The 26,707-nt window shown below is 43.5% G+C and overlaps 5 protein-coding genes and 1 long non-coding RNA gene across 6 annotated transcripts in view; 5 read left to right on the forward strand and 1 right to left on the reverse strand.

Annotated features, from left to right (window-relative positions):
• LOC311308360 (RNA-binding Raly-like protein) overlaps positions 1-4,190 on the forward strand; it is a gene marked incomplete at both ends in the record, with an annotated part of 44,765 nt that extends 40,575 nt beyond the window's left edge. The window contains 2 exons of the mRNA XM_084437320.1: positions 2,245-2,405; positions 4,152-4,190. Coding sequence (XP_084293446.1) covers positions 2,245-2,405; positions 4,152-4,190 — 200 coding nt within the window. The remainder of the gene's footprint in view (positions 1-2,244; positions 2,406-4,151) is intronic.
• Positions 4,191-5,394: 1,204 nt separating this feature from the next.
• Positions 5,395-10,306, forward strand: LOC311308551 (5-hydroxyisourate hydrolase-like). Its single transcript, XM_084437521.1, has 4 exons — positions 5,395-5,639; positions 9,327-9,466; positions 9,815-9,950; positions 10,083-10,306. The coding sequence occupies exons 1-4, from the start codon at positions 5,586-5,588 to the stop codon at positions 10,170-10,172; spliced, it is 420 nt and encodes a 139-aa protein (XP_084293647.1). The 5' UTR covers positions 5,395-5,585; the 3' UTR covers positions 10,173-10,306.
• A 197-nt stretch (positions 10,307-10,503) lies between these two features.
• pdcd5 (programmed cell death 5) lies at positions 10,504-14,818 on the forward strand. The gene is made up of 6 exons (XM_084437522.1): positions 10,504-10,699; positions 11,872-11,918; positions 12,323-12,384; positions 12,570-12,661; positions 12,818-12,889; positions 13,117-14,818. The coding sequence occupies exons 1-6, from the start codon at positions 10,634-10,636 to the stop codon at positions 13,162-13,164; spliced, it is 387 nt and encodes a 128-aa protein (XP_084293648.1). The 5' UTR covers positions 10,504-10,633; the 3' UTR covers positions 13,165-14,818.
• A 541-nt stretch (positions 14,819-15,359) lies between these two features.
• On the forward strand, positions 15,360-20,847 carry mvda (mevalonate (diphospho) decarboxylase a). The gene is made up of 10 exons (XM_084437078.1): positions 15,360-15,478; positions 15,747-15,817; positions 15,910-16,024; positions 16,326-16,472; positions 16,660-16,859; positions 17,214-17,288; positions 17,401-17,619; positions 18,622-18,737; positions 20,256-20,364; positions 20,645-20,847. Exons 1-10 carry the CDS (start codon positions 15,403-15,405, stop codon positions 20,723-20,725), a joined length of 1,209 nt encoding a protein of 402 aa, XP_084293204.1. The 5' UTR covers positions 15,360-15,402; the 3' UTR covers positions 20,726-20,847.
• Positions 19,505-25,407, reverse strand: LOC311308145. The gene is made up of 4 exons (XR_014630410.1): positions 25,347-25,407; positions 20,602-20,745; positions 20,241-20,327; positions 19,505-19,923 (listed from the first exon to the last, which is right to left on the reverse strand). It is a non-coding gene; the product is annotated as an uncharacterized lncRNA (long non-coding RNA).
• cyba (cytochrome b-245, alpha polypeptide) lies at positions 21,236-24,014 on the forward strand (the record flags this gene model as incomplete). The annotated part of the gene is made up of 6 exons (XM_084437007.1): positions 21,236-21,354; positions 21,717-21,786; positions 22,099-22,173; positions 22,396-22,479; positions 22,830-22,911; positions 23,823-24,014. The coding sequence occupies exons 1-6, from the start codon at positions 21,297-21,299 to the stop codon at positions 24,012-24,014; spliced, it is 561 nt and encodes a 186-aa protein (XP_084293133.1). The 5' UTR covers positions 21,236-21,296.
• Positions 25,408-26,707: the final 1,300 nt, after the last annotated feature.

A 26,707-nucleotide genomic window follows, 5' to 3' on the forward strand; every position in this document is an offset into this window, starting at 1 on the left:
CGGGCTGGTGGGGCTTCCTCCACGGTGACAGATGTGCAATTAGGGGCCGGTTGAGTTTACTGTGAATGAAGGAGCCATTTTGAGAATAGGAGGCTATTTTAGCCGGTTGACATGCAGCCAAGGAACAATGGGAACAGAAGGAACAGGACAGGAATAGATGTGAGCAGGGCCCGACAGGGTGCAGTGCCAAAGCTAAAACATGCGCTATGAGCTGCTGCTGCCATCTTGTGGTCATTGGGACAAACAGCACCTCTATCTTGTATGACATACTGTGTGTGTGTGCGTGTGCGTGTGCGTGTGCGTGTGCGTGTGCGTGTGCGTGTGCGTGTGCGTGTGCGTGTGCGCGTGCGTGCGTGCGTGCGTGACCGACTGTTCTCTCTCTTATCTTTACTCGATGCCCTTGGGCAGTTGACAGCTCTCGTCTACGTATTCATTTATTCCAGGCTCAATTACAATGTTCCCCTCACTGCCTGCCCTATCTGTCTCTCATCTACCTATATCTCCTCTCTCAATCTTTCTCTCTCTCTCTTCTGATCTCAATCATTCTGTCCCTCCTCTCTCTGTCTGTCTGTCTTGTTCAGTGTGAGTTCCAGACTGTTTTTCTGCAGTCGCTTCTCTGACTTTGATCCAGTATCATCATCACCTGTTCACTGAGCTCCCAGTCACATCAATGGGCCTCATTCATGAAAGAAGTTAAGAATTTCTTAGGAAGCATTTCTTCTTAAACTCCACTTACACCGTTTCCAAGAAGATTCGGGCATTCACCAATGTTCTCACGTGGAAAATAAGAACAGAATCTATGAACAGGAGAGAGCAGTCTTAAGTAGGTAACGGACATATTTGTGCTAAAGACATGTTCACTTAAAATTATTTGTGATTGACTTTACTTCAAATCTACAGTTGCATAACTATTTTATATTTTTATAATACAATAATATTTGTATCATTTATAATATATTTTAAGAATTGTTTTCATTATTTTGCAATGCGAGAGTGCTGTCTTTCCAATAATATCCACGATGCGCCAGGTCCAGCTGTGTGCCCTTCTCTGGATACAGCGTTCACTGAATTAGTAGGCTAATATCATCCCATGCATCTTACTGACGCTGCTAAATATGACAGATGGAGTCGGTCGGTCTTTAGATTTTCGTTTGGGCATGCCGAGTTGACAGTTGTGTATTTTATAGCCTACATTTTGTAGACTTACGGCTATCGTATATTCAAATCAAATTGATTCATAAAGTACATTTAAAAACAACTCGTGACCAATGTGCTGTACACGTCAAAGCAGGCAGTAAACTTACAATACAAATCACAATAAAAAGGCTTAAAACAAAAACCGACATAAGCATCAACACATATGTACAAAATGAGAGCACATAGACACAGGCACAGATAAAAAATAATTTAAAAAAAATCATATAGAACTACATCAGGGGGATCCAAAAACTAGAGAATAAAAGTTGTAAACAAATTTTAAAAAAAATAAAAAAAATTCAAGTGACGCTTTGAGCCAATATATTGTACGTTGTATCACTTCGACATTGTACAGGATTTTGCACTGTCCTGTCTCGCTATGTTTATGCACCAAGGCAAATTCTTCGTAGGAGGAAGCCTACTTGGCTAAATAAAAATCTGATTTTGATTGCCCATGCTGGATTTAACCTGCAATCCTCTGACTTGCCAACGCACCTGACACAACCCCACATTAACCATTATGCTATATTGAAAAATTGGCAAGTCGAGGGCATGGATAACCGGTATACTGAGTATGAAAGTGACATGTGTGCCCGACCCTGTAGTTGCATGCCTTTATATGGGGCTGTCGGGGAGTTTATATATGCTAATTCGGGTGTACGGCCACACGCATTCAATTTGCGAAACCATGGGATTCATCATTATGAGAAGGCAGTTGTGAACTCATCCAGCGGCTTACGAACAGAAGTCAATCAGTCGTGAATCAGACGGGAGCTTTCTTTAGAAATTTAAGAAGGAATTTAGGAAGATATTGAATGAGGCCCAATGTCTGGAAATGTAACCCTTCTGAAAAGGTTTTATCCACATATCACAACTGTCCATTTTGTGGTGTGTGTAATATGTCTCTGTCAATCCCTAAACTGTGTGTGTGTGTGTGTGTGTGTGTGTGTGTGTGTGTGTGTGTGTGTGTGTGTGTGTGTGTGTGTGTGTGCGTGCGTGCGTGCCTGTGTGTGTGTGTGTGTGCGTGCGTGCGTGTGTGCGGTGTAGGCTCCCCCCTGAGGGAGAGCAGTTTGGCTGGCTCCCCGTACCCCCCCTCAGCCAGCAGCCCAGAGCGCTCCCCCTCCCCCCCCTCCCCCCGGAGTCCTCGCCATCGCACCCAGAGAGAGAGCCCTGAGCTGGGGGAGGCCAGCGACGATGACCACCACACGGTAACATCCACTTGTGTGTTGTATGTTTGTACGGGCTTGTGTCCAAGCTCCTCCATAAGCATGTGCGGGTTTATCAAGTCAAGTATCAACCCAGCAGGGCAATAGTTCCGCAGCAGTAAAAAACAGCACAAAAAAAATTGAAACCAGAACTAAAACCAATATTTACCAAGAGTGGTTGGGTGCAGGAGCTGGTTTTACCTTTTGCTATTGGAATTTAGCAGTGGAATTGCTGAGAGTACTGAGGGAGTGTTTGGATGTGTTGGTTTTAGTGGTGTGTGTGTGTGTGTGTGTGTGTGTGTGTGTGTGTGTGTGTGTGTGTGTGTGTGTGTGTGTGTGTGTGTGTGTGTGTGCTTGAGTGTGTGTGGAGAATTTCCTGAGTGTGTTGGAGTCTTCAGTTGCTCACTATGTCTTATGCTGTACTCTGATTTAACAGATGTCAGTTTGATTCGGCATGGCGTAATGATTTAGTGCAAATTCCAAACACACACATAAACATACACACACATACACACACACACACACACAAACAAACACACATGCATTGGAAAGTGAGAACGCACACCAGCCAACAAGTTATGTTTAGCTCTTGTCTGAAAACACCAAATAAAGAATTCAGGTCTACGTACCGTATTTGAACTATTCCACTCCCAGATGAAAGCCATGCTGAAATGTCGAGGCCGTGCTGAGTTTCTGTTCAACTGAACATGCTATAACATAAATGTCATAAATGGATTAAATAAAGGAATTTAAATTTGAATTAACACCAAAGAGCACCATCAATCTACAAAGATGTATTGTACCTAGCAACTTATCTTCTGTCATTCCTCCATTCCTCAGTGCCTCTTGGTTATTAACGTCTCTACTCAGTGGTGTGTGTAATGTAAACAATCTCGTCCACACACACATCTCCCGTCTCTCAGGACGGATTATGCAATGATGGGTCCCTGGGCACAGACACCTAAAGCTCATTTAATTTATCGCCTTTTTGAATTTGCCCATTGAGACAGCATCCAATTTGAAGATTATTTGAGGAAACTCACAATAAAAGCAGCTTTAACCAGCTCGGTTTGGACTCGAGGGACTTCAACTCTGTGGAGAGGACTTGCTTTTTGGATTTCTCCCCAAAAGAGTTGAAGGGCCCATATTGCATGGAGTACTCTCTCCGTCTAAAGTACTATAGATAAACACTCACTTAAAAAATATTATGATGGTTTCTTTCTTGTGACATCTTCAAAGTGAATATTGAGGCTATTGCTTCCGTTTTTCTGCAGGATTTTTGGGGCTCTGTTATTGACATGAATGATTAAAGCCCTTTGACTATATGACAAGAAAGGGCCCCCTGAGCTCTTGGGCCCCTGGGCTGGGCCTAGTAGGCCCGTTCGGTAATATGTCTTTGCTGTTTTTCCCCGACAGACTTCACAGAACAGACTACAGAGAGGGAGGGGCTGAGACTTGATAGGAACAATGAAAGTGGAGCAGGGTGTGTTTACTCGGTCATACAGACGGAGGTTTTTTTTATATCTGAAGAAAGTTAATTTCTAGGAACTCACCACTGTAAGTGACTTGTGTAAATCTGTCTGACTGTAAGTAAGTACATTTTATTTATATAGCACTTCTCACAGAGAGGACTCACGAAGTGCTTCACACAGGTTGATCGTTCTGTCTGGTCTGTTTGATCGGTCTGTTGATGCGTCTGTCTGTCTGTCTGTCTGTCTGTCTGTCTGTCTGTCTGTCTGTCTGTCACAGATGAACAACCACAGCTCTGGTCCTGAGGATGAGATGTGAAGACGGATGAGAAGGAGAGGCAGAGCAGAGATGGAGAAGAGACAGAGGAGAAATGAGGGAGTGCCAGACATAGAGGAGAAGAGAGTAACTGTCATGTTTTGTATTTGTCCATATGACATGGTGACAAAGCATTCAAAATATTCACTTTCTTTATTCCTTGAACATTCATATGTTCCTCAAAAACATCAGATTACAGATTTACACACACACACACACACACACACACATATGCACACACACACACATACATGCACACACCCCTTGTTTTGCCTCACATACTCCCCTGTGTGTCTGTGCTGTCCAGTTATTCCAGGTGTGTAGAGCCCCTCTCTTCCTTCCTCTATGTCCAGCGTCCTCCAGGATGAGGAGAGGTCCAGGTCCATCGTGTAATATTGTTATTACTGTTATTGATCAGCTGTCCCATTTTGATTCTGCATTAGTTTTAGAGGTTTTTTGTATTTGTTCCTTTTTTTTAAAGCGAGAATAAAAATAATAAATAAAAAAACGTTTAAAAAAAACAAAAACAATGATGAATGTTTTATTAATATTCCAATGGTGTTAGATGTTTGTTTTCTTTGCGCTCAGGAGATAAGTCGATTGGAATTGTTCACACTGTCACGGTAGTAAAGGTATTTTCATATTGATTATAAATGTCTCTGTGAGTGGTTCTTTATCACAGTTTTCCTGTGTGTGCGTGTGTGGTGTAAAGTGTCTCTAATGCCTATCTTGGAGGTGTTGTATTGATATGAATGTATAGGAGGGGTATGCAACCTGACAGTTGGAGAATCACTCTAACCAGAGGAGTTGTAATTGGCATCACAATGGGTTGGCCTTTAGATGGTGTTGGACTGTAGCTCAACCCCTCGAGAACCTATGCTCTTTTAAAAGGTGCTATAGCCTACGCTTTGTAACAGTGGTAGAACCCTCTGAAAAAGGTTAGAAAAAAACCTTTTCAGCACCCTCTTTCTGAGTGCATAGGTCAATAACCTATCAACATCAAGCTATATCACATAGCCTACAGTATCGCCTATAGACATAACTTAAAAGGTTAGTCTAATATGTTAATAGGCCTATTGTTTATAAAACACTAGCCTACTAGTAATTAAATTGTAAGTAGCCTAGCCTAACTCTGTTCAAATTATCAGAAAGGTTGTGTGTGACAGGTCCGTGTGGTGTTTACATGTCCTTAAAACATTAACAAGAGTCGAGAGTCGAACAAGAGTGACCAAAGGGATGTGCGCAACTGTTGCACTTGGGAGAAGTCACGCTAAACCTCATGGTACAGCTTGTGCTAAACATTTGTACGGTTAAATTCACCATTAAAACGTAGGCTACCTAATAGCCTATTCTAGCCCACTTTTCAGCTGAAGACTTGAAAAACCGGTTTGAGTGCCTATGAGTGCCAAGAGATTGCAACACATACGGACTCATCTCTTTACTGCAAACAAGGTAGGATAATATTTTACTTTAGACTTTCTCTAAAAGATTGAAGCGATGGGTGTGAGTGAAGAACATTTCTCGAGAGTTTATTTTAAAAAGTAAAAGCAGTGTGGCGTAGGCCTATAGGTTTTAGAAAATCCAAGTCAATTATCTATTCTACTTCACTCGCAGAGCCTATATGAACCAAGCCCCCAGGATTCGAAATCTAAAGTGAAGGCCTATTGAACCGCGCCATCTTGGCTAGATTTGTAGTCACTTGGCTATTTCCGGTGACTTTTGACTTGCGCAGTTGAGCTTCTCTGGCCGACGCGCGTCCACGAAAAAGTTCACATTTATCTGAAATGTAGACGCACGTTCCCGGCTCTCTCGGCTCTCCCCGCTTTGATTTAGCAATGAAAACCGGCTTGCATATTAACCTGTTTTTGTCAAATATATCAATTGGAGAAATTATTTTTTCATCCAGGCATCTTAGTTTTAACAGGTTAAATATAACTGAACATGTTTCGTTTGCTAGTAGATGGTATTCATTCCGTTCGCGATAACGTTATTGCAGCCAGGCTAAATTCCTCCAGGGAGCCAGTGACCGGCGAGTTGAAGAGCTTCACTCCCCGCCAGCAGGAGCTTTGGCCGCGGCTACCGCATCTCGGATAACCCGCTGAGTTCGTGGCTGCTATTTCACATTCGCCCTTGATCAATCCCAATACCGATCCATGGTAATAATGAATCAATCGTTCAGATCAGATCGGCAGTGCTGCATGCATGTAACAACATCATTGTTAGCTTTATTAACATAACCATAGCCTACATTTATCTCTCTAACGTTAGGCTATCCATCTTACACCAGTCGGCCATTCGATAGCTGGAAGCGGTCAACGCCAACGTTGACTGAAAACACCCAAACTCAGTGTATCGTTTCATCTTCATGCTACACATCAACTCCTTTACATTGTATGTGAATAAATTACTGTTATTCTAAAAATATCCCATTTCTGTCCATTCCTGGAAAAGGCTAATAATTGCTGTCAAATGATCACTCCAGTTTATCACCGTATCCCACTACCATTTCAACTATGCACAGGAGGTTGTCTTGTGGTCATTTTCATTAAAAAATGATTAGCCTGATCAGTTTGTTGTATGTATTAAGCCCTTTTTGAGCGGTATGCTTGTATTAATAGCTTAATTAATACAAGCATACAATACAAGCATAGGGGGGGGGGGGGGGCATTAAAAGCATTACAAATTAGACATTAAAAGCATTAAAACGAAATGTGAAACAGCATGACAACATACATATTCCTTGATTATTTGTATGCTGTGTTGTCCCGTCTGAGTTTGTCCTGTTCGTGATTGGTCTCGTGTTCCCACACAAGGCTTGCACCTTGACGTTGGTGAGTGGGCTTTAAACCAAGACGGGCCTTTGTGTATGTGTGTATGTATGTGGTTTGTGTGTTGTGTGTCATATTCTATTATTGAAATGTAATAACAGAAACAGTGTGCCTCCTCTAATCCTCACAGCTCAAGCCATTTTTAGGAGACCAGTTCACACCTCAAGCAGACCTGCTGCGGTTTAGGACCTGCTTTAAGCCCTTTTTTGTGGTGTCCGTTTTCTGTGTTCTGTGTCAAGTAAGCCAACCCACCTTCAATGCAGTGTAGCCTCCACATTTGAATGGTTACAGCAGTCTTGTCGTCTATAAGCAACAGTCTCTGGCTTTGCATGGCAATTTATGTAGTATCATCCGAGTTCTACAAATGCTGTACTTTTTTGTACTGTAAGTAACCCCTCAATTATTCAATTTTACTGGGGAGCAGCCAGTGACCATAGCCTACTTGCCAACCCTCCTGACTTCCGCGGGAGATTCATAAATTTGAACTAGGTTGTGTAGTAGATAGGCTACAATAAATTAGGACAGATGCACATTTACTGAACAGCACAGACAAAAGTCGGACATTAAAAACAATTGCTCCATACACTCATATATATATATATATATATAATGTTTCACATTTCGTTTTAATGCTTTTAATGTCTAATTTGTAATGCTTTTAATGCCCCCCCCCCCCCCCGCAATTTGGTTTGGAAATGCTCCCTATTTCTGAGGTCCCAAGGTTGGTGAGTATGGCAAGCTATAAGCTATTAATACAAGCATACCGCTCAAAAAGGGCTTAATACATACAACAAACTGATCAGGCTAATCATTTTTTAATGAAAATGACCACAAGACAACCTCCTGTGCATAGTTGAAATGGTAGTGGGATACGGTGATAAACTGGAGTGATCATTTGACAGCAATTATTAGCCTTTTCCAGGAATGGACAGAAATGGGATATTTTTAGAATAACAGTAATTTATTCACATACAATGTAAAGGAGTTGATGTGTAGCATGAAGATGAAACGATACACTGAGTTTGGGTGTTTTCAGTCAACGTTGGCGTTGACCGCTTCCAGCTATCGAATGGCCGACTGGTGTAAGATGGATAGCCTAACGTTAGAGAGATAAATGTAGGCTATGGTTATGTTAATAAAGCTAACAATGATGTTGTAACATGCATGCAGCACTGCCGATCTGATCTGAACGATTGATTCATTATTACCATGGATCGGTATTGGGATTGATCAAGGGCGAATGTGAAATAGCAGCCACGAACTCAGCGGGTTATCCGAGATGCGGTAGCCGCGGCCAAAGCTCCTGCTGGCAGGGAGTGAAGCTCTTCAACTCGCCGGTCACTGGCTCCCTGGAGGAATTTAGCCTGGCTGCAATAACGTTATCGCGAACGGAATGAATACCATCTACTAGCAAACGAAACATGTTCAGTTATATTTAACCTGTTAAAACTAAGATGCCTGGATGAAAAAATAATTTCTCCAATTGATATATTTGACAAAAACAGGTTAATATGCAAGCCGGTTTTCATTGCTAAATCAAAGCGGGGAGAGCCGAGAGAGCCGGGAACGTGCGTCTACATTTCAGATAAATGTGAACTTTTTCGTGGACGCGCGTCGGCCAGAGAAGCTCAACTGCGCAAGTCAAAAGTCACCGGAAGGCCAGAAAAGCACAACTGCGCAAGTCAAAAGTCACCGGAAATAGTCAAATGACTACAAATTTGCCAAGATGGCGCGGTTCAATAGGGCTTCATTGTTGATAGCGGCCAGTGAATGGAGTGGCTGTATCCAGTTCTATTAATACATCCATGATATGAACGCTCGAAAATGAGGTTAAATCCAATATGGCGGACATTGACGTCAACAATAATGACCTACGCACCTCGAACTTTACGTTGGCGCTTTTGTTCAAGACGACGAGATGAGACTTGATGGCAAGGGACTGTCCCTAATGAGTGTCCCTAATGAGTGTCCGTAACTTCGACCAAATTGTTCTATGTGCTGCCATAGACTCCAATGGCAGAAAAATAAATAATAATAAGGAACAAACACAATGATGGCCTACTCAGCTTTGCTGCTTGGCCATGAATGAACTAATGGATGGATGGATGGATGGATGGATGGATGGGGATGGATGGATGGATGGATGGATGGATGGATGGATGGATGGATGGATGGATGGATGGATGGATGGGAAAAGCTAATTGAAAAGATGGATGGATGAGAGTTAATTGAAAAGTAGTCCTCAAAACTAGGCCTACTGTGGTGTGTAGCACTTGGTATTCGTAGCCTACTTTTGGTCTGTGTGCTGCAGTGTGCAGAGATGGCCGCTCCTTCCAGTCCCCTGACCACCCACATACTGAACACGGGCATGGGCGTCCCTGCATCCCGCATGGAGCTCAGTCTGCACCGCCTGGACCCCAGCAGCGCTGGCTGGAACATGCTCTTCACTGGGTAACCACAGAGATGCTCTTCCAGTTATTCTTTATAGACCATAAACACAACATTTGTGTGCACATAGCCTACTTACAATTATAACAGTATTATTATTAATTGAGTGAGAAACTGGTTAAAGTGAGTAAACCAATGATAAATAAACCCTATATGTTCTGAGTTTCTCACACCACAGAGAAATGATGTGATCTGATGTGAACATGTATCTTTATTAAAGATGTGTAAAAACTGTGTTAAGCTTATAACCGTCCATTCACAGAATGAAACAATAGGCCTAATTTAGCAAATCACATCTGAATAAGTTGCCAACTGAACACGTTCTCTTCTATGATCCCTAACTCTTCACAGGATCTCTAATGAGGATGGCCGTTGCCCTGGGCTCATCACGAAAGAGACATTCACAATCGGGGAGTACAAGATGCGCTTTGAGACTGCCCGGTACTGGGAGGGTCTGGGGGAGACCTGCTTCTATCCATACGTTGAGGTGAGCGGAGGAAGCATTTCCTTAGTTTATCCACTCACTCTCTCCCAGGCAGCTTTAGAGACTGCTCTCTTTTGTTAATATATTGTTGATTATTGATCAACAACTGTCTCTTTGTCTTTGTTGTCTCTACAGATCGTTTTCACCATAACGGACCCCGGTCACAAGTTCCACATCCCTCTGCTCCTCAGTCGCTTCTCCTACAGCACCTACAGGGGGAGCTAAGCAGCGCCTGTTGTTCACCTTCTACCTCTCAGCAGGCACATGGATGTATTAAGAGAACAGGGCAGGTCCTGTGTGCCACCACAGCACACAGCAGTATCCAAGCTGCATTTTTTTCAGCACCAGTCATTAGACCAATATTCCTATGCTTGAATATCAATAAAAGGATACACACGCTTTTGATGAACGAGATGTGGTTATGTAATGTTATTAATGAATCACTTCAATATTATTTATTTCACTTTATATGATAATTATTGTTAGATGTAGCCTATTTAGGAACATAATATCTCTCAAATCATTCCCGATGGCTCGATTGCTTCTTACACTACCGTTGGCTATCCTAGATCGATTACATTGGCCTGAAGCACGGCCCTATCGACCCCCGTGAAACGGCTTCACAAACACACACCCCTTGAATTTTCTTATTTCTAAACTGTATAGTTTGTACTCATTCATACACAATGGCAGACGACGAACTGGACACTATCAGGCGACAACGCATGGCCGAACTACAAGCGAAACACGGGGTAAGGAGGGAATACGAGGGGATGAAAATGATATGTTCGACCATAAAAGGAGATGCTGAACTCATTCAGGTTCATGTGTTCACTTATACAGCAGCACCGAGCTAGCAAATGTGCTAGCTAGCAAACCTATGGGATGAATATGCAGTGTATACAAACCAATACATGTGCTAGCTAGCAAACCTACGGGATGAATACAGCGCATACAAGCTAATACATATAGCTAGCTAACGTTAGTTCGTTTGCCATAAAGTCAAAACTTGCTAGCTGGCTCTACTAGTCAGTTAGCATGCAAGCTATGCTCTCTAGCTAGCATTTAGGTGACAGCTAGCTACTAGCTGTTGACTGCAGTGGCTTGCAGAGCTAGCTGGAGCCTAGCGGGGTTAGCCTGAGTACCTCCCCCTTTGGTACCTACCCAGAATGATAAATGTCTGGCTGCAAAAAGACCCTTCCGTCTCACAAAATCAATGTTACCAACACCTATAATACAGATTAACAATAACAATTAAGCTAACCATTATCAATATTAGCTGAGATCTGTAAAGCAAGCACTACTTAGCACCAGTGTGTGTAACAGAATACTGTCTATAGATAGACAACTTTATTATGTAGATATAATAATTATTAGATTTGATTAATCAAAAGCCAAGTGTAGATGTGTTTCGAGATGTCCTAGAGATGGGATGATTGAGTGTTAGAATCTACTTTCAGGCTCTAGATTGGAAGCCTATGGATCTTCCGGTAAGCAATGCAAGCTATATGCACATGTACAGTGCATGTGGGGTCTTTCTGTGCTGAATGTGAGTGACTGGTGTGCCTGTGTGCTCATCCTGGCTCACGGACCTAACCATGTTTATTTCCTTTTCAGGGAGAGAGACATATTTAAATGCCAGACTAAACTGTGTTTGTTGAATGCATTGTTGCAGTATATCTTGACCTCAAAGCAAGTTCTTGTACGTGTCTCTCCAAGTGGCAAGCTGTGGCTGAGCTTTAGGAAGACTTAATAAGAGCTTTGTTTCAGCTGGCATTAAACTGTTTTGGTTTGAGACTTGAGTGTTTTAAGAATGTCTTAATAGTTTGGTTTTGACCATGCAATGCCAATGATTTTTCAGCTCAATACATGTATTTGACCCCACCCCCACACCCCCCCACCCCCCCAACATGCACACACACAGGACCCTTCTTCAAATGACCAGCAAGGACAGCAGGAGGCCAAGCAGAGGTCAGTCATGATTATTAATCCACATAACACTCATCCTGGTCTTTGAAGCAGATGGGGAGAGGTCGGGGGGGGGGGGGGGCAGATTCTTCTTAATCCAAACACACAACACACCTGAGCCATCAGCTCAGTATCAAGCCGTTGATAGTGTTAGTGCACGTCTAGTCTGGAACAGAGGCATTCAGAAAACCATAATTCAAGAGACCTGCAGCTGAACTTGATACTAGTGCCACGCTTTTCAAAATATAAATAAAAACGGTCTTGGCTGAAATAATATTTTTTTTCCCCCAGAAGATTCTGCCCTGTGACTTGTTTGGCTGAAGGAGAGACACTGAATGCCTGTCCAGACCAACACTGTGTAGATTATGGTCGGCAGGGTGTGATCTGCTGCTCTCCTATCTTTTCAGGGACAATGAGATGAGGAACTCTATCCTGGCTCAAGTTCTTGATCAGTCTGCCCGTGCCAGATGTAAGCTTGTTCTCAGTCTCTGGATGAATGGATGCTGGAAATGAATACATATCTATCGATCATCACCAAATTAGATTGGGAATAAATATCTAAAAGACACATGTATTTTAGATGTTTGCCCAGTCCTGTTGGTGTCTCCTGCCTCTCACCACCAGGTGAAGCTAAACACTTCCTTTCTTTTCCAGTGAGTAATCTGGCCATGGTGAAGCCAGACAAGGCCAAAGCAGTGGAGAACTACCTGATACAGATGGCCCGCTTCGGTCAGCTGGGAGGGAAGGTGAGGTGGACACACTACTGACCGAGGCCTACAGTATAGACATACAGTTCTAACCATCCTCATGAGTATTTCGATTTCTCTACAAACTGTCTCCTTTGTCCTCTGTTTCGTCCTGTGCTTCTTAAAAACTGAAACGTCGGTTCCCCCTTTGTTCAGATTTCAGAGACCGGTTTAATCGAGATCCTAGAAAAAGTCAGTCAGCAAACAGAGAAGAAGACAACCGTGAAGGTGAGTGACAGCTGCCTGGGTGATAGAATTCAGCACCCAGCTGCCCAGTCAGGCTTTTGTACCACCACCTCTTTGACTTGACTTGATTTGACTTAATTGAATTCATGCTCACAGTAAAAATGGACTGAATAGCAGTATTTGCATGTAAAGTATGACCGACAATATGTGAGAGAAACATACATAAATACAGACACCAATTACAATACAAAACAATGTTCTCCTCTCAGTTCAACAGACGAAGGGTGATGGACTCAGACGACGAGGAAGATGATTGACACACCAACAGGAGCCCTGGTAGCCAATCAGACTGCAGGCAGAGGGCGGAACTCTGGACAGGATTAGTTTATGCAGGGCTCTGTTCTTAAGCAGCCATCTTTCCACCTGCTTTCAGCCCTGAGTTACTGGTGCACCCTGGGATGCCCCATCCAGTCCTGTCTGGATGTGGAACCCAGTACTCTCCCCAGAGAGAGGAACCCGTCTAAAGCTTAGTTACAACTGTTCATCTCTTTATCATCTTCATCATGATTGTTTTTGTCTTGCAACAAGAAACGGGACAAATGCAAGAAATGGCTGCAGATGCATTTAATCTAAATGCTGCTTTTTGTATACGGGGTGTGCGCGCTATTAAACACTAGCATACCACCAAACTGGAGAAGGCATCTTGGTATATTCTGGTTTTCTTTTCTTGACATGTATTTGCAACTGTTTCAACAAATGAATAAAATGCCTTAATTGATTACCTCCAAATAATTAAAGGTTTAAAGAAAGACGTGACAGCTTTTACACCAGCTGTAAAGAAAGTGGATTGTTGCTGTGCTAGAAATGTAGACTAGTTTATCATCACAGGTTCAACCAGTTCTTTGCTGATTGTGGGTATGCGAAATTGGGCAAATTTGAATAAACCTATAATTTCATCCAGTCTGACCAATGGTTCATCACTCAGCCCTGCTGTTGCGGCCAAAACCATGAGATCCACTGCATTTTTTTGACACGAGTTACCCATTTTGTGTTAGCAATCGAGGTATGTCAAGACACTTCTCCCAGTTAATTGCTTAAAGGAGTAGTAAAGGGAAAATGCATGTTTAGCCCTGTTTTAAGGTTACTTATGATCATATACAATGGTTCAGATCAAAACCTTGACAAAACTAGCACTCTTCAGAAAGTCTGATAATTGCTCTACCACCGTTTTGGTCATAAAATGGATGTGGGTGGGCACTGTGAAAAATCATTCAAAAAACATGTTAAACTCTCAATTTCAAAGACAAGAAACTCACCGAGGTGTTAGTTGGCGTTCTAACATAATTCGCCATAAATATTCTAGTTCATCTGGAAAGGCTTTTTTAAATATTTAGCATAGAACAATTTAGTCGCAGCATATACGTGAGTAAACGTCCGCAAACTAGCAGTAGCCTAGCAACATAAACAATAGCTACCATAAGTAGTTCCACTTCCTGAATCCCCTCTGCGGATTGATCTACACATCTACAACGGTCGCTTCAATACAAGTCGATGGATTTCATAAAATGATCAATAAAACCCTACAGGATTCATACTTCATTCATACATACCAACAGACACCAATTACCCCCCTCGGTTAGCTTCTTGTCTTTGAAATCGAGGGGTTTAACATGTTTTTGAAAGATTTTTTAAGGTGCCCACCCACATCCATTGTATGACCAAAACGGTGGTAGAGCAATTATCAAACTTTCTCAAAAGTGCTAGTTTTGTCAAGGTTTTGATCTGAACCATTGTATATGATCATAAGTAACCTTAAAACAGGGCTAGACATGCATTTTCGCTTTACTACTCCTTTAATACAGTATGAGAAAACAGTTGATGAAAACATGAACAGGCAGTTAGAACTGCTACACGTAATGTTTCTTCTAAGAATGTGACTGAGTAATGAAGATATGTTTGATACATGATATGTCCGGCATCCATTTAATAAATCAATCCACTCATGGTCCCAGACTGATGTGTATTTTGCTCCCACGGAGGTTGCACTTGCCTGGCCTCATCTTCGAACGACCGTGGTCCGATTACGGGGATTACTCGGTTTGATAGACCGTGATCGCCTACAATTTGAGGGTGGAGTTAATCTCAATTGAAAATCGATTATGGTGATACGGGAATGTACTGTTTAGTTAGGAATGACATCGGACTTAAAATATTGATCAAATATAAGAGAAAGAACGATCTCCTGAATATAACAGACGCCGGGAAATGGTATTGAATCTCTACCCTCCCGGTCAAGAACCGGCTGTCCCCGGTTGACAAAACATGGTAACACCTGCCTGTCCCTTTTCAGTGACGAAGAAATGGTTTCTATTGGCGCTTCCTTTACCCATGTGCTCTACTTCCACCAATAGGAAGGGGAAGTTTGTAAAGCGTTACGATTCTGCAGACATCAGTCTGTAACACACGAGCTTAAGTTTACAGTGGCTACGGGGGTTGACGAAGTCATATCGGCTTCGTTGTTTTCTCTTGGAATAACACAAATATTTTGTGAAACTATGTCCGAGAAGAGTCGACAGAGTCTTAGCATGGTGACATGCAGCGCTCCTGTAAATATAGCTGTCATAAAATACTGTGAGTACCTAATAATAAGTGTAACTTAATTCAGTACCCAGTTGGCTATAGACAAATCTTGTTGAGAGCACTAACAAAACTGTTCGGCCAATGGTTGGCAACATTGTAACCAGCACTCTAGTTGACCCTAAGTATTTCTGTGCATTTGTAACATTGCTATTTTCTGTGAAGACATTGTTAACAGTCTGTAGGCTACTCTGTAGCCTACTGTAGGCTGTGGAAGCTAGCTAACACATCAGTGTACAATGCTGTCATTACTCTGTCATAGGGGGGAAGAGAGATGAGGAGCTGATTCTACCCATCAATTCATCTTTGAGTGTCACACTGCACCAAGACCAGGTAGAACACTGCCCTTCATCTGAGTGCATGCGTGTGTCAGTGTGCCTGTATGTGTGTATTAATCATCATGTACTGACACCCTCTTCCTTCAGCTGAAAACAACCACGACAGTTGCATGCAGCCGATCGTTCCAGGAGGATCGTATCTGGCTGAACGGTCGGGAGGAGGACGTCTCTCAGCCCAGACTGCAGTCCTGCCTGAGAGAGGGTGAGTGGCTGTGGCAGAGACAGACTGAGGTGCCAAGGAGGGAGAGAAAGGAAGAGAATAGGCAGAGGGAGAAGGAGGGTGACAGCAGGTGTAACAGGTGGGAACTGAACCGCCAACCTTCCATATGGGAACCCAAACTTCTACCGCTAGACCAAAGAGGAATATCGCCATGCCATGAAACCTGTGGGTAATATTTGGGCTTTTAAGGGTCGCAGGCAGGCATGTTCATCATCATCACACTCTAGACAGGCGAGTATCCACTATTGACTAATGTTGTGTTGTGATTGGTGTACCACTGCAGTGAGGCGCCTGGCGAGGAAGCGTCACAGTGACGGGGATCCTGGGGCGGACGCAGCTGCTTTGTCCCACAAGTTCCACATCTGCTCCGTCAACAACTTCCCCACCGCTGCCGGACTCGCCTCCTCCGCCGCCGGCTACGCCTGCCTAGGTCAGTGTGTGTTCGACACCGTGTCTGTGTGAGTGTGTGTGACCCACCTTCTGATGGACACTGATATTGTTACACATCTTTTTACAAAGAAAATAACACTCAAACTCATCATACCCCCCCCCCCGTTCCTGTCCTCCCCCCCAAACCCCCCCTGACCACTCCCTCGTTCCCTGTCTCCTCCTGGCAGTGTATACCCTGGCGCAGGTGTTGGGGGTGGAGGGGGAGCTGTCTGAAGTGGCACGGCAGGGTTCCGGCAGCGCCTGCAGGAGCATGTACGGAGGCTTCGTCCAGTGGACCATGGGACAGAGAGAGGACGGCAAGGACAGTCTCGCCCTGCAGGTGGCGCCAGAGACTCATTGGCCTGAGCTCAGGGTACTGGTACTAGTGGTAGGTGTATGTTGTTGTTCAGTGTGTTTGTGTGTAACGCTGGGTTCATGTACAACAGCAGAGATGAGATGCTAGTTTGAAAATGTCAGTCTTGTCGTGAGGTTTCACGTGTTGAATTTTGAAACCGTTAGTACTAGAAATTTCGTCTTGCGCTGTTTCGTGTTGTTTTTCTGTGTAAATTTGTGTTGCGTATGCCATTACCCTAGTCAAATTCCTAGTATGTGTAAACCATATACATGATGAATAAAACCTAGATCTTGAATCTAGAATGTGAACCCAGCTTAATATGTGCACTATGTTCTGTCTCTATGGTGACAGTACCACAGATTGAAAGTGGGCCTCTCTCTCTCATAGGTCAGTGCTGAACGCAAGCCTGTTGGCAGCACCTCTGGCATGCAGACTAGTGTAGAGACAAGCAGGCTCTTAAAGGTAGACACACCAACACACAACGTGCACACAGACACACTTTATTGAATGGCGCTGTAGTGCAGCTGTGTGTGTGTGTGTGTGTGTGTGTGTGTGTGTGTGTGTCTCCCCTCAGCACCGGGCGGAGTGTGTGGTGCCTGGCCGGATGGAGGAGATGGTGGAGGCCGTGCGGAGGAAGGACTTCACCACGTTCGCCGAACTCACCATGAAGGACAGTAACCAGTTCCACGCCACCTGCCTGGACACCTTCCCCCCCATCTTCTACCTCAACGACGTCTCCCGCCGAGTCATCAGCCTGGTGCACCGCTTTAACCAGCACTACGGGGAAACAAGGGTGAGCATCACTTGGGTTCCTACTGGAGAGGTTGCTTAGAACAATGCTCAAGTGATGAGCCCAAATATCGCCACTGAGGATCCAGGCTCTGCAGTGCAGCGTTCTGAGCATCAGGTTACAGTGCAGCTGCCCACCGGGGGTCAGGGGTCGTGTCCTGGTCTCGACAGATGTGAATATGGCCGGACTACACAGGGGAGTGGCATATTGGTTTCTGCTTCATGTAGATGCTGCATCTTTGAAGTAGTGAAACAGGGATGCGAAACTTGAGGGGAGCTATTTAAGGGAATCCACAGGGGACTGAACACCCGCTGCACAACGATCTCCACCTGGTGCATTTCTCAGAAGCGTCTCATAGCCCTTTTCCACCAAAGTAACTCCGGTTCGTGAACTGGTTCGGTTCAAAATTTTTGGAACCTTGGTTCTATATAGGGAACGGGCCCGCGTTTCCACCAGTTTTGAGCGGAACCGTTGTACGTCATTAGCGTGGAGATATAGGCATGTGTAAAGTTGTTTAGGTGGTGTGTCACAAAAGTGGCTTGCGTAGTCTACTTCATTATAATTGTAGTAGGTCGTCATCACTATTGTTTTAGGGATTGTCAATTATATAATTTGTATAAAGTCAGTTGGATGGCTGGTTAATCAGATAGTTGGCACTTAGCATAGAGAGAATGAGATCATTCACACTTGGGAGCCTTATTCCTGGCGCACATTTACACATAGCTGAAGTGGTCGATTACCACTCTTAATCATCAAATCTCGCAAATCTATAGACCACGCCCGCGATATAACGGTTCGCGCTGAAAAACCTACTATTTCTGGTGCTGGTTCGGAACCAACTTTGGGGTTCCCGAACTCATTTATTTTTGGTCGAAATGCTCGGAACCGTTCAAAATTAGGTTCACGAACCGGTTCCTTCTTGGTGGAAAAGGGCCATCAGTGGCCTATGAGAGTCCTCTCATCCCCCACGTTCCATCCGACGCCAACTCTCTCCTCCTCCACCAGGTGGCATACACGTTCGACGCAGGTCCAAATGCAGTGATCTACACCCTGGAGGAGCACACAGCAGAGTTCGTCCAAGCTGTGCGTACCGTCTTCCCTCCCGAGACCAACGGAGGACAGTGAGTCTCAGACAACGGGCTTGTCCTCCTAACAGGGTAGTCACCGTAATGGTTAACTGCGGCAGTGTAGCATCCCTAATGGTAATCGTTGTCAAAGGCTTGCCATTGTAAGGCGTGTTGAGGGCCTGACGCTGTGATGGGCATGTTGCTGTTGTGGAGGGATATCCACTAGAAGCATGCATACTCTCACTCTATATGAAAATGTTTCATTATGTTCTTGTGATTCAAGGATTCAGTGATTCAGGGATGTGTATTTGTCATATCAAAATACAGGTGCCGGACCATATTATGGCCACCATGGTCCAGGGAGGAGGTTGATGTGGCGGGTGCCAACACAAAACATACCAAACTAGAAACTAAGATAAAAACCCATAACAGAGTATTTATAATCTTTCACATTAAGGTTCATTTGAAAATAATCACTATTAATAATTAGTAACGATACAATAAGGGACAAACAAGGTACAGTTATAAGCAAAAACACAAAGGGAGAGAGAAGGACTGTGCGAGGGGGGGGGTCTAAAACAAAATGGGCCCCAAGCTTCCCTATCCACTAACTAATTAGAAGCATATAAAACTACTACTAGGCCCTCAACACTAACCTAACTGCTACACAGAAAGGTGCAACACCCACTCATCCTAAACTAGTGTGTATAACAAAGGGTTACCTTCGTGATGAGGTGTTACCCATGGATTTCTTACCCAGCCCTTCTGTTGGAAAACAGAGGGCAACGTAACAACTAACAAAAAACAGCACTAGATTAACAGACAGAACAAAAACAGGCCTACAAACAAACATAGCAACCCTCTCCTCCTTTGCGCATAGAACACAGAATATATAGGTGGCTGGTCTTCCTCTGATTGGACCACAGGGCAGGGGGATGATTGGACACAGGTGGAGTTGATGATTAGTTAATTGACTGGACACAACGAGCACAACGACAAACACCTGTGGAATAGAATAGAAGAAGAGAACAGAGAACAGAACAGAAACATAGGAGGCCGTAACACCCCCACACATAAAGAACAAGACAAACAGTACACAAACAAAATTAAACAAGGTGCTACATCAATCTAAAACAGTAACAAGTGACCATGAAATGGCAGAACTAAAATGTCACCCAACAAAATGGCCTGCATCTTCCACCACACACAAACTACAGCCACCCACCAGCAGACCGGACACCTGAAACACAAAACAAACACTAACAAGCGCACGGCCTCCACAAATCAAACTACTGAAACACTTGCATTAAACTACTCTCCACCACATGTGTGACATAAACACACCACCAACACCAAACACTCAGCACATTGATTAAGGAACCCTAGCCAGAAACCAGCCAGCCAAAACTAACCAATCACCAGCTAGGATCCTGGATGAGCTCCCATTTGTTATGGCCCCCACGGTCTAGTGAGGACAAGGAATGGGGGTTCGTCCGGGATCGTTATCGGTTTGATATTTAGGGTTTTTTGTTAGTGAGACTGTCAGTGAGATTGTACCTGTTTCCTCTACAGGTTCTTAAAAGGACTGCCAGTGGCCACAGCTGCTCTGTCTGAGGAGCTGAAGCAGGCCATCGGTATGGAGCCCTTGGTGAAGGGAATCAGCTACATCATCAGCACCAAGGTACACACACATTTTAACAGTTTTTTATGTCCACATAGAGAAAAACATACAGGGACACAAATACTGAAGGCTCAATTATACATTCACAAGGTCATGGACCAGTGGCATAACACACACACACACACACACACACACACACACACACACTGAATCATTTACATAAGCATGTTGAATCTTAGCTTACAAGTAAAACGTGTCACTAGTAAATTATAGTTGCAGTACATTTAAATGTCATACCTGGTAGCAAGTCTGCAGCAGCTGACGGGTCCTTGTTTCCTAGGCTGGCCCTGGCCCTCGCGTGGTGGAGGACCCCTCCCAGCATCTGCTTGGCGCTGATGGGCTACCGAAGAAGATTGCCTGATGTTAAACTGTCTCCCAGTCCTGAAGAAACAGACATCAGTGGTGAATGGCCCAGGGACAAAGACACTGAATTCAGTTCAAAGTGTGTAAACGGGTTTATGAAATGAAACCAGTGCTGTTGGTGACTGCTCTTCTTTCCATCTCTGTAGTTGAAGTTTAATTAATCAGAAAATGAGCTGAACATATTTCTGTTCTTTGATAAGATGTTTTTGAGAAATATTTTTGTATGTTGATATTAAAATGAATAACCTTGAGATACCACATTTTTAGATGCTTTATGAATAAAGAATGAGATATTGAATGAGTGTATCGTGTGAAAGGACATTATTTGCGGGTATTCATCATGGATGTAATCGATCATTACCAGTCAAATGTGTAAGTTTGAGGCTCCTCCTATCTCGCGGAAGTGACCGTTTTAAAGGGCCAGGCCAGCGAGCAGCGCGCCTCAGGCTCACACCCACTCCTGTTCACTTTAGAACGCGTCTTCAAGCTTTATTCTAATCTGACGCGACAACAGCGACCAGGGGCTGATCGTTCGGAATAGAGGGGCTATTTGTTATATTGAAGACAACATGGGGAAGATACAATGGGCAATGTGGGCTAATGAACAAGCCCTAGCAGCGGGACTGAGTGAGTGCAAATCACGAAACTACTATCTCGACTTTTGTTTAGATCTATTATGGAATGTTACAGTGCCTATTGTCCTGCTCTTTGAGCAATTAGACTAACCAAAATTTTCACACACAATAACTAAGTTATAAGCACAGGTCATATAGGCTACCGATTTATTTCGCCAATGTTAGTGTCGTTGTCCCAATTAATTGGGAAAAAAATGAATTGCAGAAAAAAAGGTTAAAAAGTTACAAAAACAATGCAATTTAATTTTTACCACTTTAACATGAGATGTTTTTTATTACGCAATTTTGGAAATATTTGGCATTTTTGAGTCGCGAGAACATTTACAATATATTTTCTTCCTGCTTCTCTTTCAGTTCTTCTTACAGGCGGCATAGTGGGGACGGCCGGCCAGTTCCGAGACTGGCAGTTCGCTGCTTACGGAATGTATCCTTTCTGTTTGTTCATATATTACCTTTCAGTAGGCTTATGCCAATACATTTTTATAATACATTACAATGCCAACCGTTGTAGGGCAAGGGAAGAAAAAAACAGCAAAAAGCAAGCAATTACCAGATATAAAGTTCAACCCATTCATGTGAAAAACAGTTGATCGTACTGATAACAATGAGATACGTAGGGTACATTTGACATAGACCTACTGTAGGCCTTCTTCACGACACATCACAGGTGAATGTCTAAAGAAATACAGATATATATGTATCTGGTCTGGAAACAGTTGCCTTGACAGATGCCCAGAGCTGCTGGGGCGTTCGTCTGTTTGCTGGAGTACCCAAGAGGCAAGAGGAAAAAGGGCACCAGCGTGGAGAGAACGTGAGTGCCCTCATACACCCTACCAGAGGACCACAACAACACCTCTGTCCCCTCAGTACCCAGTTGTGGTCATTTCCTCCTGTCAGCTGGAGTTGGCCTGACATTGGGACAGGTTCTACTGCTTCTACTTTGACTTCACTAAGCTTTAGTGAGTTATCAGAGAGTTCACATTGAGTCACAGTCATTATCATAATAATATCCTGTGTCTTGTGTTTCTATCAGTGGTCAGTACTGCTTCACTATCTGTGTGCAAGCCTTTGGGCCGCTGACCAGGAACTACTACGTCAGAGCGTTTCTCCATGCAGCGTGAGTTTACCACTGTATTAAGTTTCCTTGTCTGGAGGACAGCAGTGGGCAGCTGCCAAGCATTCATTTCTGTCACTCCCTCCTTCCTGCTGTTCACATGATAGCAGGTCTGTTTTCATGTTTTTGGTTCACATGATGCACCGTCATCCATCTACGCCACCTTCATTGTTTAGCTGTCAAGTCACATATCATCTCCCTCACTTGTTCCTTTCTCTCTCTCTCTCTCTCTCTCTATCTCTCTCGCTCTCTCTCTCTCTCTTTCTCTCTCTCTCTCTCTCTCTCTCTCTCTCTCTCTCTCTCTCTCTCTCTCTCTCTTTTTCTCTCATTCTGTCATCTCCCCACCCTCACAGACTGTGTGTCCCAGGTGGTTTCATGCTAGCTACTATCCTGGGCTGTGTGTGTCTGGGCATTGCCAGCCTCATCTACCTGTTGGTACGTACCTGCCTCTCTCTGTCTACAGAACTAGTTCACTGAGGTTTTCATTATGCTCATTGTTGAGTGAGACATTTCAGTGGAAACAAGGAAGTGTTTGTTTGCTTAATGCTATCACCATTGAAACATTTCCTTGTAGTTATGAAACCCAACTTAGGAGGATGGGCAGAGAGAGTGACTCAGGACTTATCCACCTGCTGTTGGAAGCTCTTTCAACTATAGGCTACACTGCTTATTCTGCTAGCATTATATTGAGAGCCCTGAGTCTGTTAGAGACAAGCCTCTGCGTTGATAATGGTGGTCACAAACTGTTGCATAGCATGATAACCTTTTCAGTAGCTCTACTGTAGGCTACAGGTGGGTGATATTCATGTATATGTGACTGATTGTCATTAGCTGACAGGTCACGAGGCCTCATATCCAGACGGCACAAGGTCACCCGATAGCACGACAGCGCTCCAGATATGACGCTGTAACTGTTCGCTAAGAAAACTGATGTTACATTATGTCCTCATAGGTGTGGAGAAAAAAATCCCGCAACACTGACCTTACTGGCAAACTCTTTATTGGTATACAAAAAAAAACAAAGTTTCGGTGCTAGACCTTCATCCAAACCTGATTTTTTTTGTATACCAATAAAGAGTTTGCCAGTAAGGTCAGTGTTGCGGGATTTTTTCTCCACACCCAGATTGTCAACCTTATCCTACACACCTGATTTAAAGTTTTTATAAGGTGTGCTACAGCCCTTTACAGTTTTTTACATTATGTCCTCATGACAATTACTTCCTCAGCACAATGTATGCAACATTAAATGGTGGGAACGACAGACTCATATTCAGATTCTAACTGTTTAGTTGTTGCTCTTTATGTCTCGTCTGTAGTCTGTCACTGACTGTTCTGTTTGTCTGCAGGCTGCCATCCGGGGGGAGCAGTGGGAGCCCATCATTCCCAGGAAGGAGCCCAAGGTGGGGGCAGACAGCATCAAGAACCCCCCCCAGAACCCCCCACCACGCCCCCCCCAGGAGATGCGCAGGAAGAGGGTTGAGGACCTGGAGGCAGCTGCCTATGTCAACCCCATCGCTGTCACCGAAAATGAGTTCTAGTTGCTTCTAATCTCCTCTATTCTACAGCATGGTGGTGACTTAAGAAGTGGGTACACTGTAACAGAAGTGTATATATATACTGCAATAGTACTATTTGAAATATCATAATGAATTTGCTGAAATTTTACGAATAATGAATTGCATCCCAGATAATTAGGGGAATTTACACCTGCCAATAGTTGAGAGAGGATGAAAGTGTGAGAGGTAACATGCCATTTGATGTTATGAATGCAATGTACCATGGGGCTTGTGTGATGTTGCTATTGGTGGATCTGTAGTTAATGTCCTTAAAGCCGGTATGTGCCTGCCACAGTCAATTTGATCAATTATATTCTCACAATGTTTTAACGTCTGTATATACTGTATGTACAGTATAATACATTTACAGTAGGCCCACATGCTCAATATACTTTGGCAAAATCAGATACTGTGTAAGTTATCTTTGAAAATGAAGAACTATGTATTTATGTCTTCTGGGTAAACTATTCACTGGACAATGTTACTGCCATTTAGAGGCACTGAGACCACTGCTTTTAGGACAATCCATAATCTGTAGAGACAATACTGAACATGAATGTATGTGCAGCCTATCTCTCAGCAAACTCTTGTATGTATATGTTGCTATGCTTTTGATAAAATGTGTGAATAAACTCTTCCCTCCAGAATTGTATCCTACTGACCCTGATCCAATGTGAGACTGAGCTCTTCTGGAACCACAGTGACTAATGTCCCATTTCCACTGCACCAAAAAGTACCCACTCAACTCTACTCAACTTGCTTTTTGTGCGAGGTGAGGTGAGGTGAGCCATTACATTTTTAGGACCTGCTCCATCAAGGTTCCAAGTGAGCGAGGTCGGGTAAACACTGCAGACCGCTGATTGGTCAGAGAGAATTGTTAGACACAGAACCAGACCCAGTTCAGACCCAGACCAGAACCAGACCCAAACCAGACTCCTCTCTAGACTATATTAAGAAACCCCTCTATATGACAACCAGTAAGATTTAGGGGGAAACTATTTGCGGTGTAAAGCACAGTGAAAAAAGGTAAACCAAGTAGAGTTGAGTCAAGTTGAATCAAGTTGAGCCGGTACTATGCAGTGGAAATACTTGAGTGGGGCTTGATTGTTATCCGTTATATACTTTCTCATTACCAGGAGGTCCTTGGAACTGTCTTTCACTGCAAGTTCCTCTCATTGTTTCACACACACACACACACACACACACACACACACAAATACAGTTGAAAAATACCTCCAAATAGGTAGGCTACTTTAAATAACTAGTGTTAGAAAGGTTCATCCTACGTAACGTCTCTGTAACCTGTTTTAATACCTGTACTCCTGTAAGTTGATCTTACTGCATGCTGCACATTCTCGTCACACCTTCCCGTCACCGCTGACTGCCAGAATGACGAAGAAACTGCTCAACAGAGTGCGTCCGCAGGTGCTTTGTTCCAGCCGCACCAGACTCTTTAACTCGTCCCTGTGTCTGCCTGGACAAGCCAGCTTGGTGGGTTCAGAGGCTGAATGAACACTACCTACAGCACCAACTGATTGACTCTTTGAATTGAATTTGATTGAATCTTGAATCTTTGTTTGCACAACCTAAGCATCCCTAGGAATCTCTCTCCTGAACACTTATTATTCTGTAGCATGATTGTACAGTTCACATCTGTATATTTGCATTGCTTGTATATTGTATATTGCACTTGGCACAATTGTACAGCTCATCTGTACATGTACCAGCTCAGCTCATACATTTCTGTATATTGAATTTTATGTATAGTCTATTTGTATAGCGTATTTAGAATGACACCTTTTGTACTTTGTGTTGCTGTCTGTTGAATGTGGCTGGTGTAACAGTGCAATAAAGTACCTACCTATTACTAAAGAAGAAGAAGATGAACACTTCCTGCAATGCTCTGTGTTTGTCCATCACCAACAGCCTTATGTCAAAACAGTAGCAATGTGTAACATTCTGACTTCCCTCCTGGTGTGCTGGGCATCTTTGCATACAAATGTAAGATGTCTTACTGTAATAACCCACAGAAGATACTGTAGGGTTATATGTACCAACAGCTGGTTATAACCAATGTTGAGAAAGAGGTTTTGGACAATAGATGCAAGGCACCCAGTTGTAATTGATGATTCATTACGGTTTTCCTTGACAGGCTCGAATAACTCAAAAAGAAATGCTATATTCACCAGGTCGAAACTACAGACCATGAGTAACTACGTCACAAAGAAGTCACCATGATTCACCCATGGGTGGCGCTATAATAAGCAATTTAGTACACAATGCTGGCATTTCCACCCCTTTGGACAAAAATGAATCAGATCAGTTTATTGCCATGATAGTTTACACATACTAGGAACATGTTTAGGTTGATGATGCATACACTGATGGAGACAACATTAGACAGGGTTCCAGGACAGGACGGGACAGTGCAAAGACAGGAGAGTGAAAATACAAAATACAATATATCCAATAAAGTACAAATACAAAATACAATATATACCGAATGGTGTGCGGTGTGTGTGTAAAGCGCAATGTATGTGCAATGTTTTATATATAGAATGTGTGTGCCGTCGTGTGATATATGTGAGCAGTGCGGGCCTATGTACAGTAGTCAGCGATCATGTGCACGTAGTCCAAAGAGGATAGTTCCTTGAGTCAGAGACGTGTTTGTCCAG

This window comes from Borostomias antarcticus, assembly GCF_949987555.1.
Source record: "Borostomias antarcticus genome assembly, chromosome: 4".
NCBI lineage: Eukaryota > Metazoa > Chordata > Actinopteri > Stomiiformes > Stomiidae > Borostomias > Borostomias antarcticus.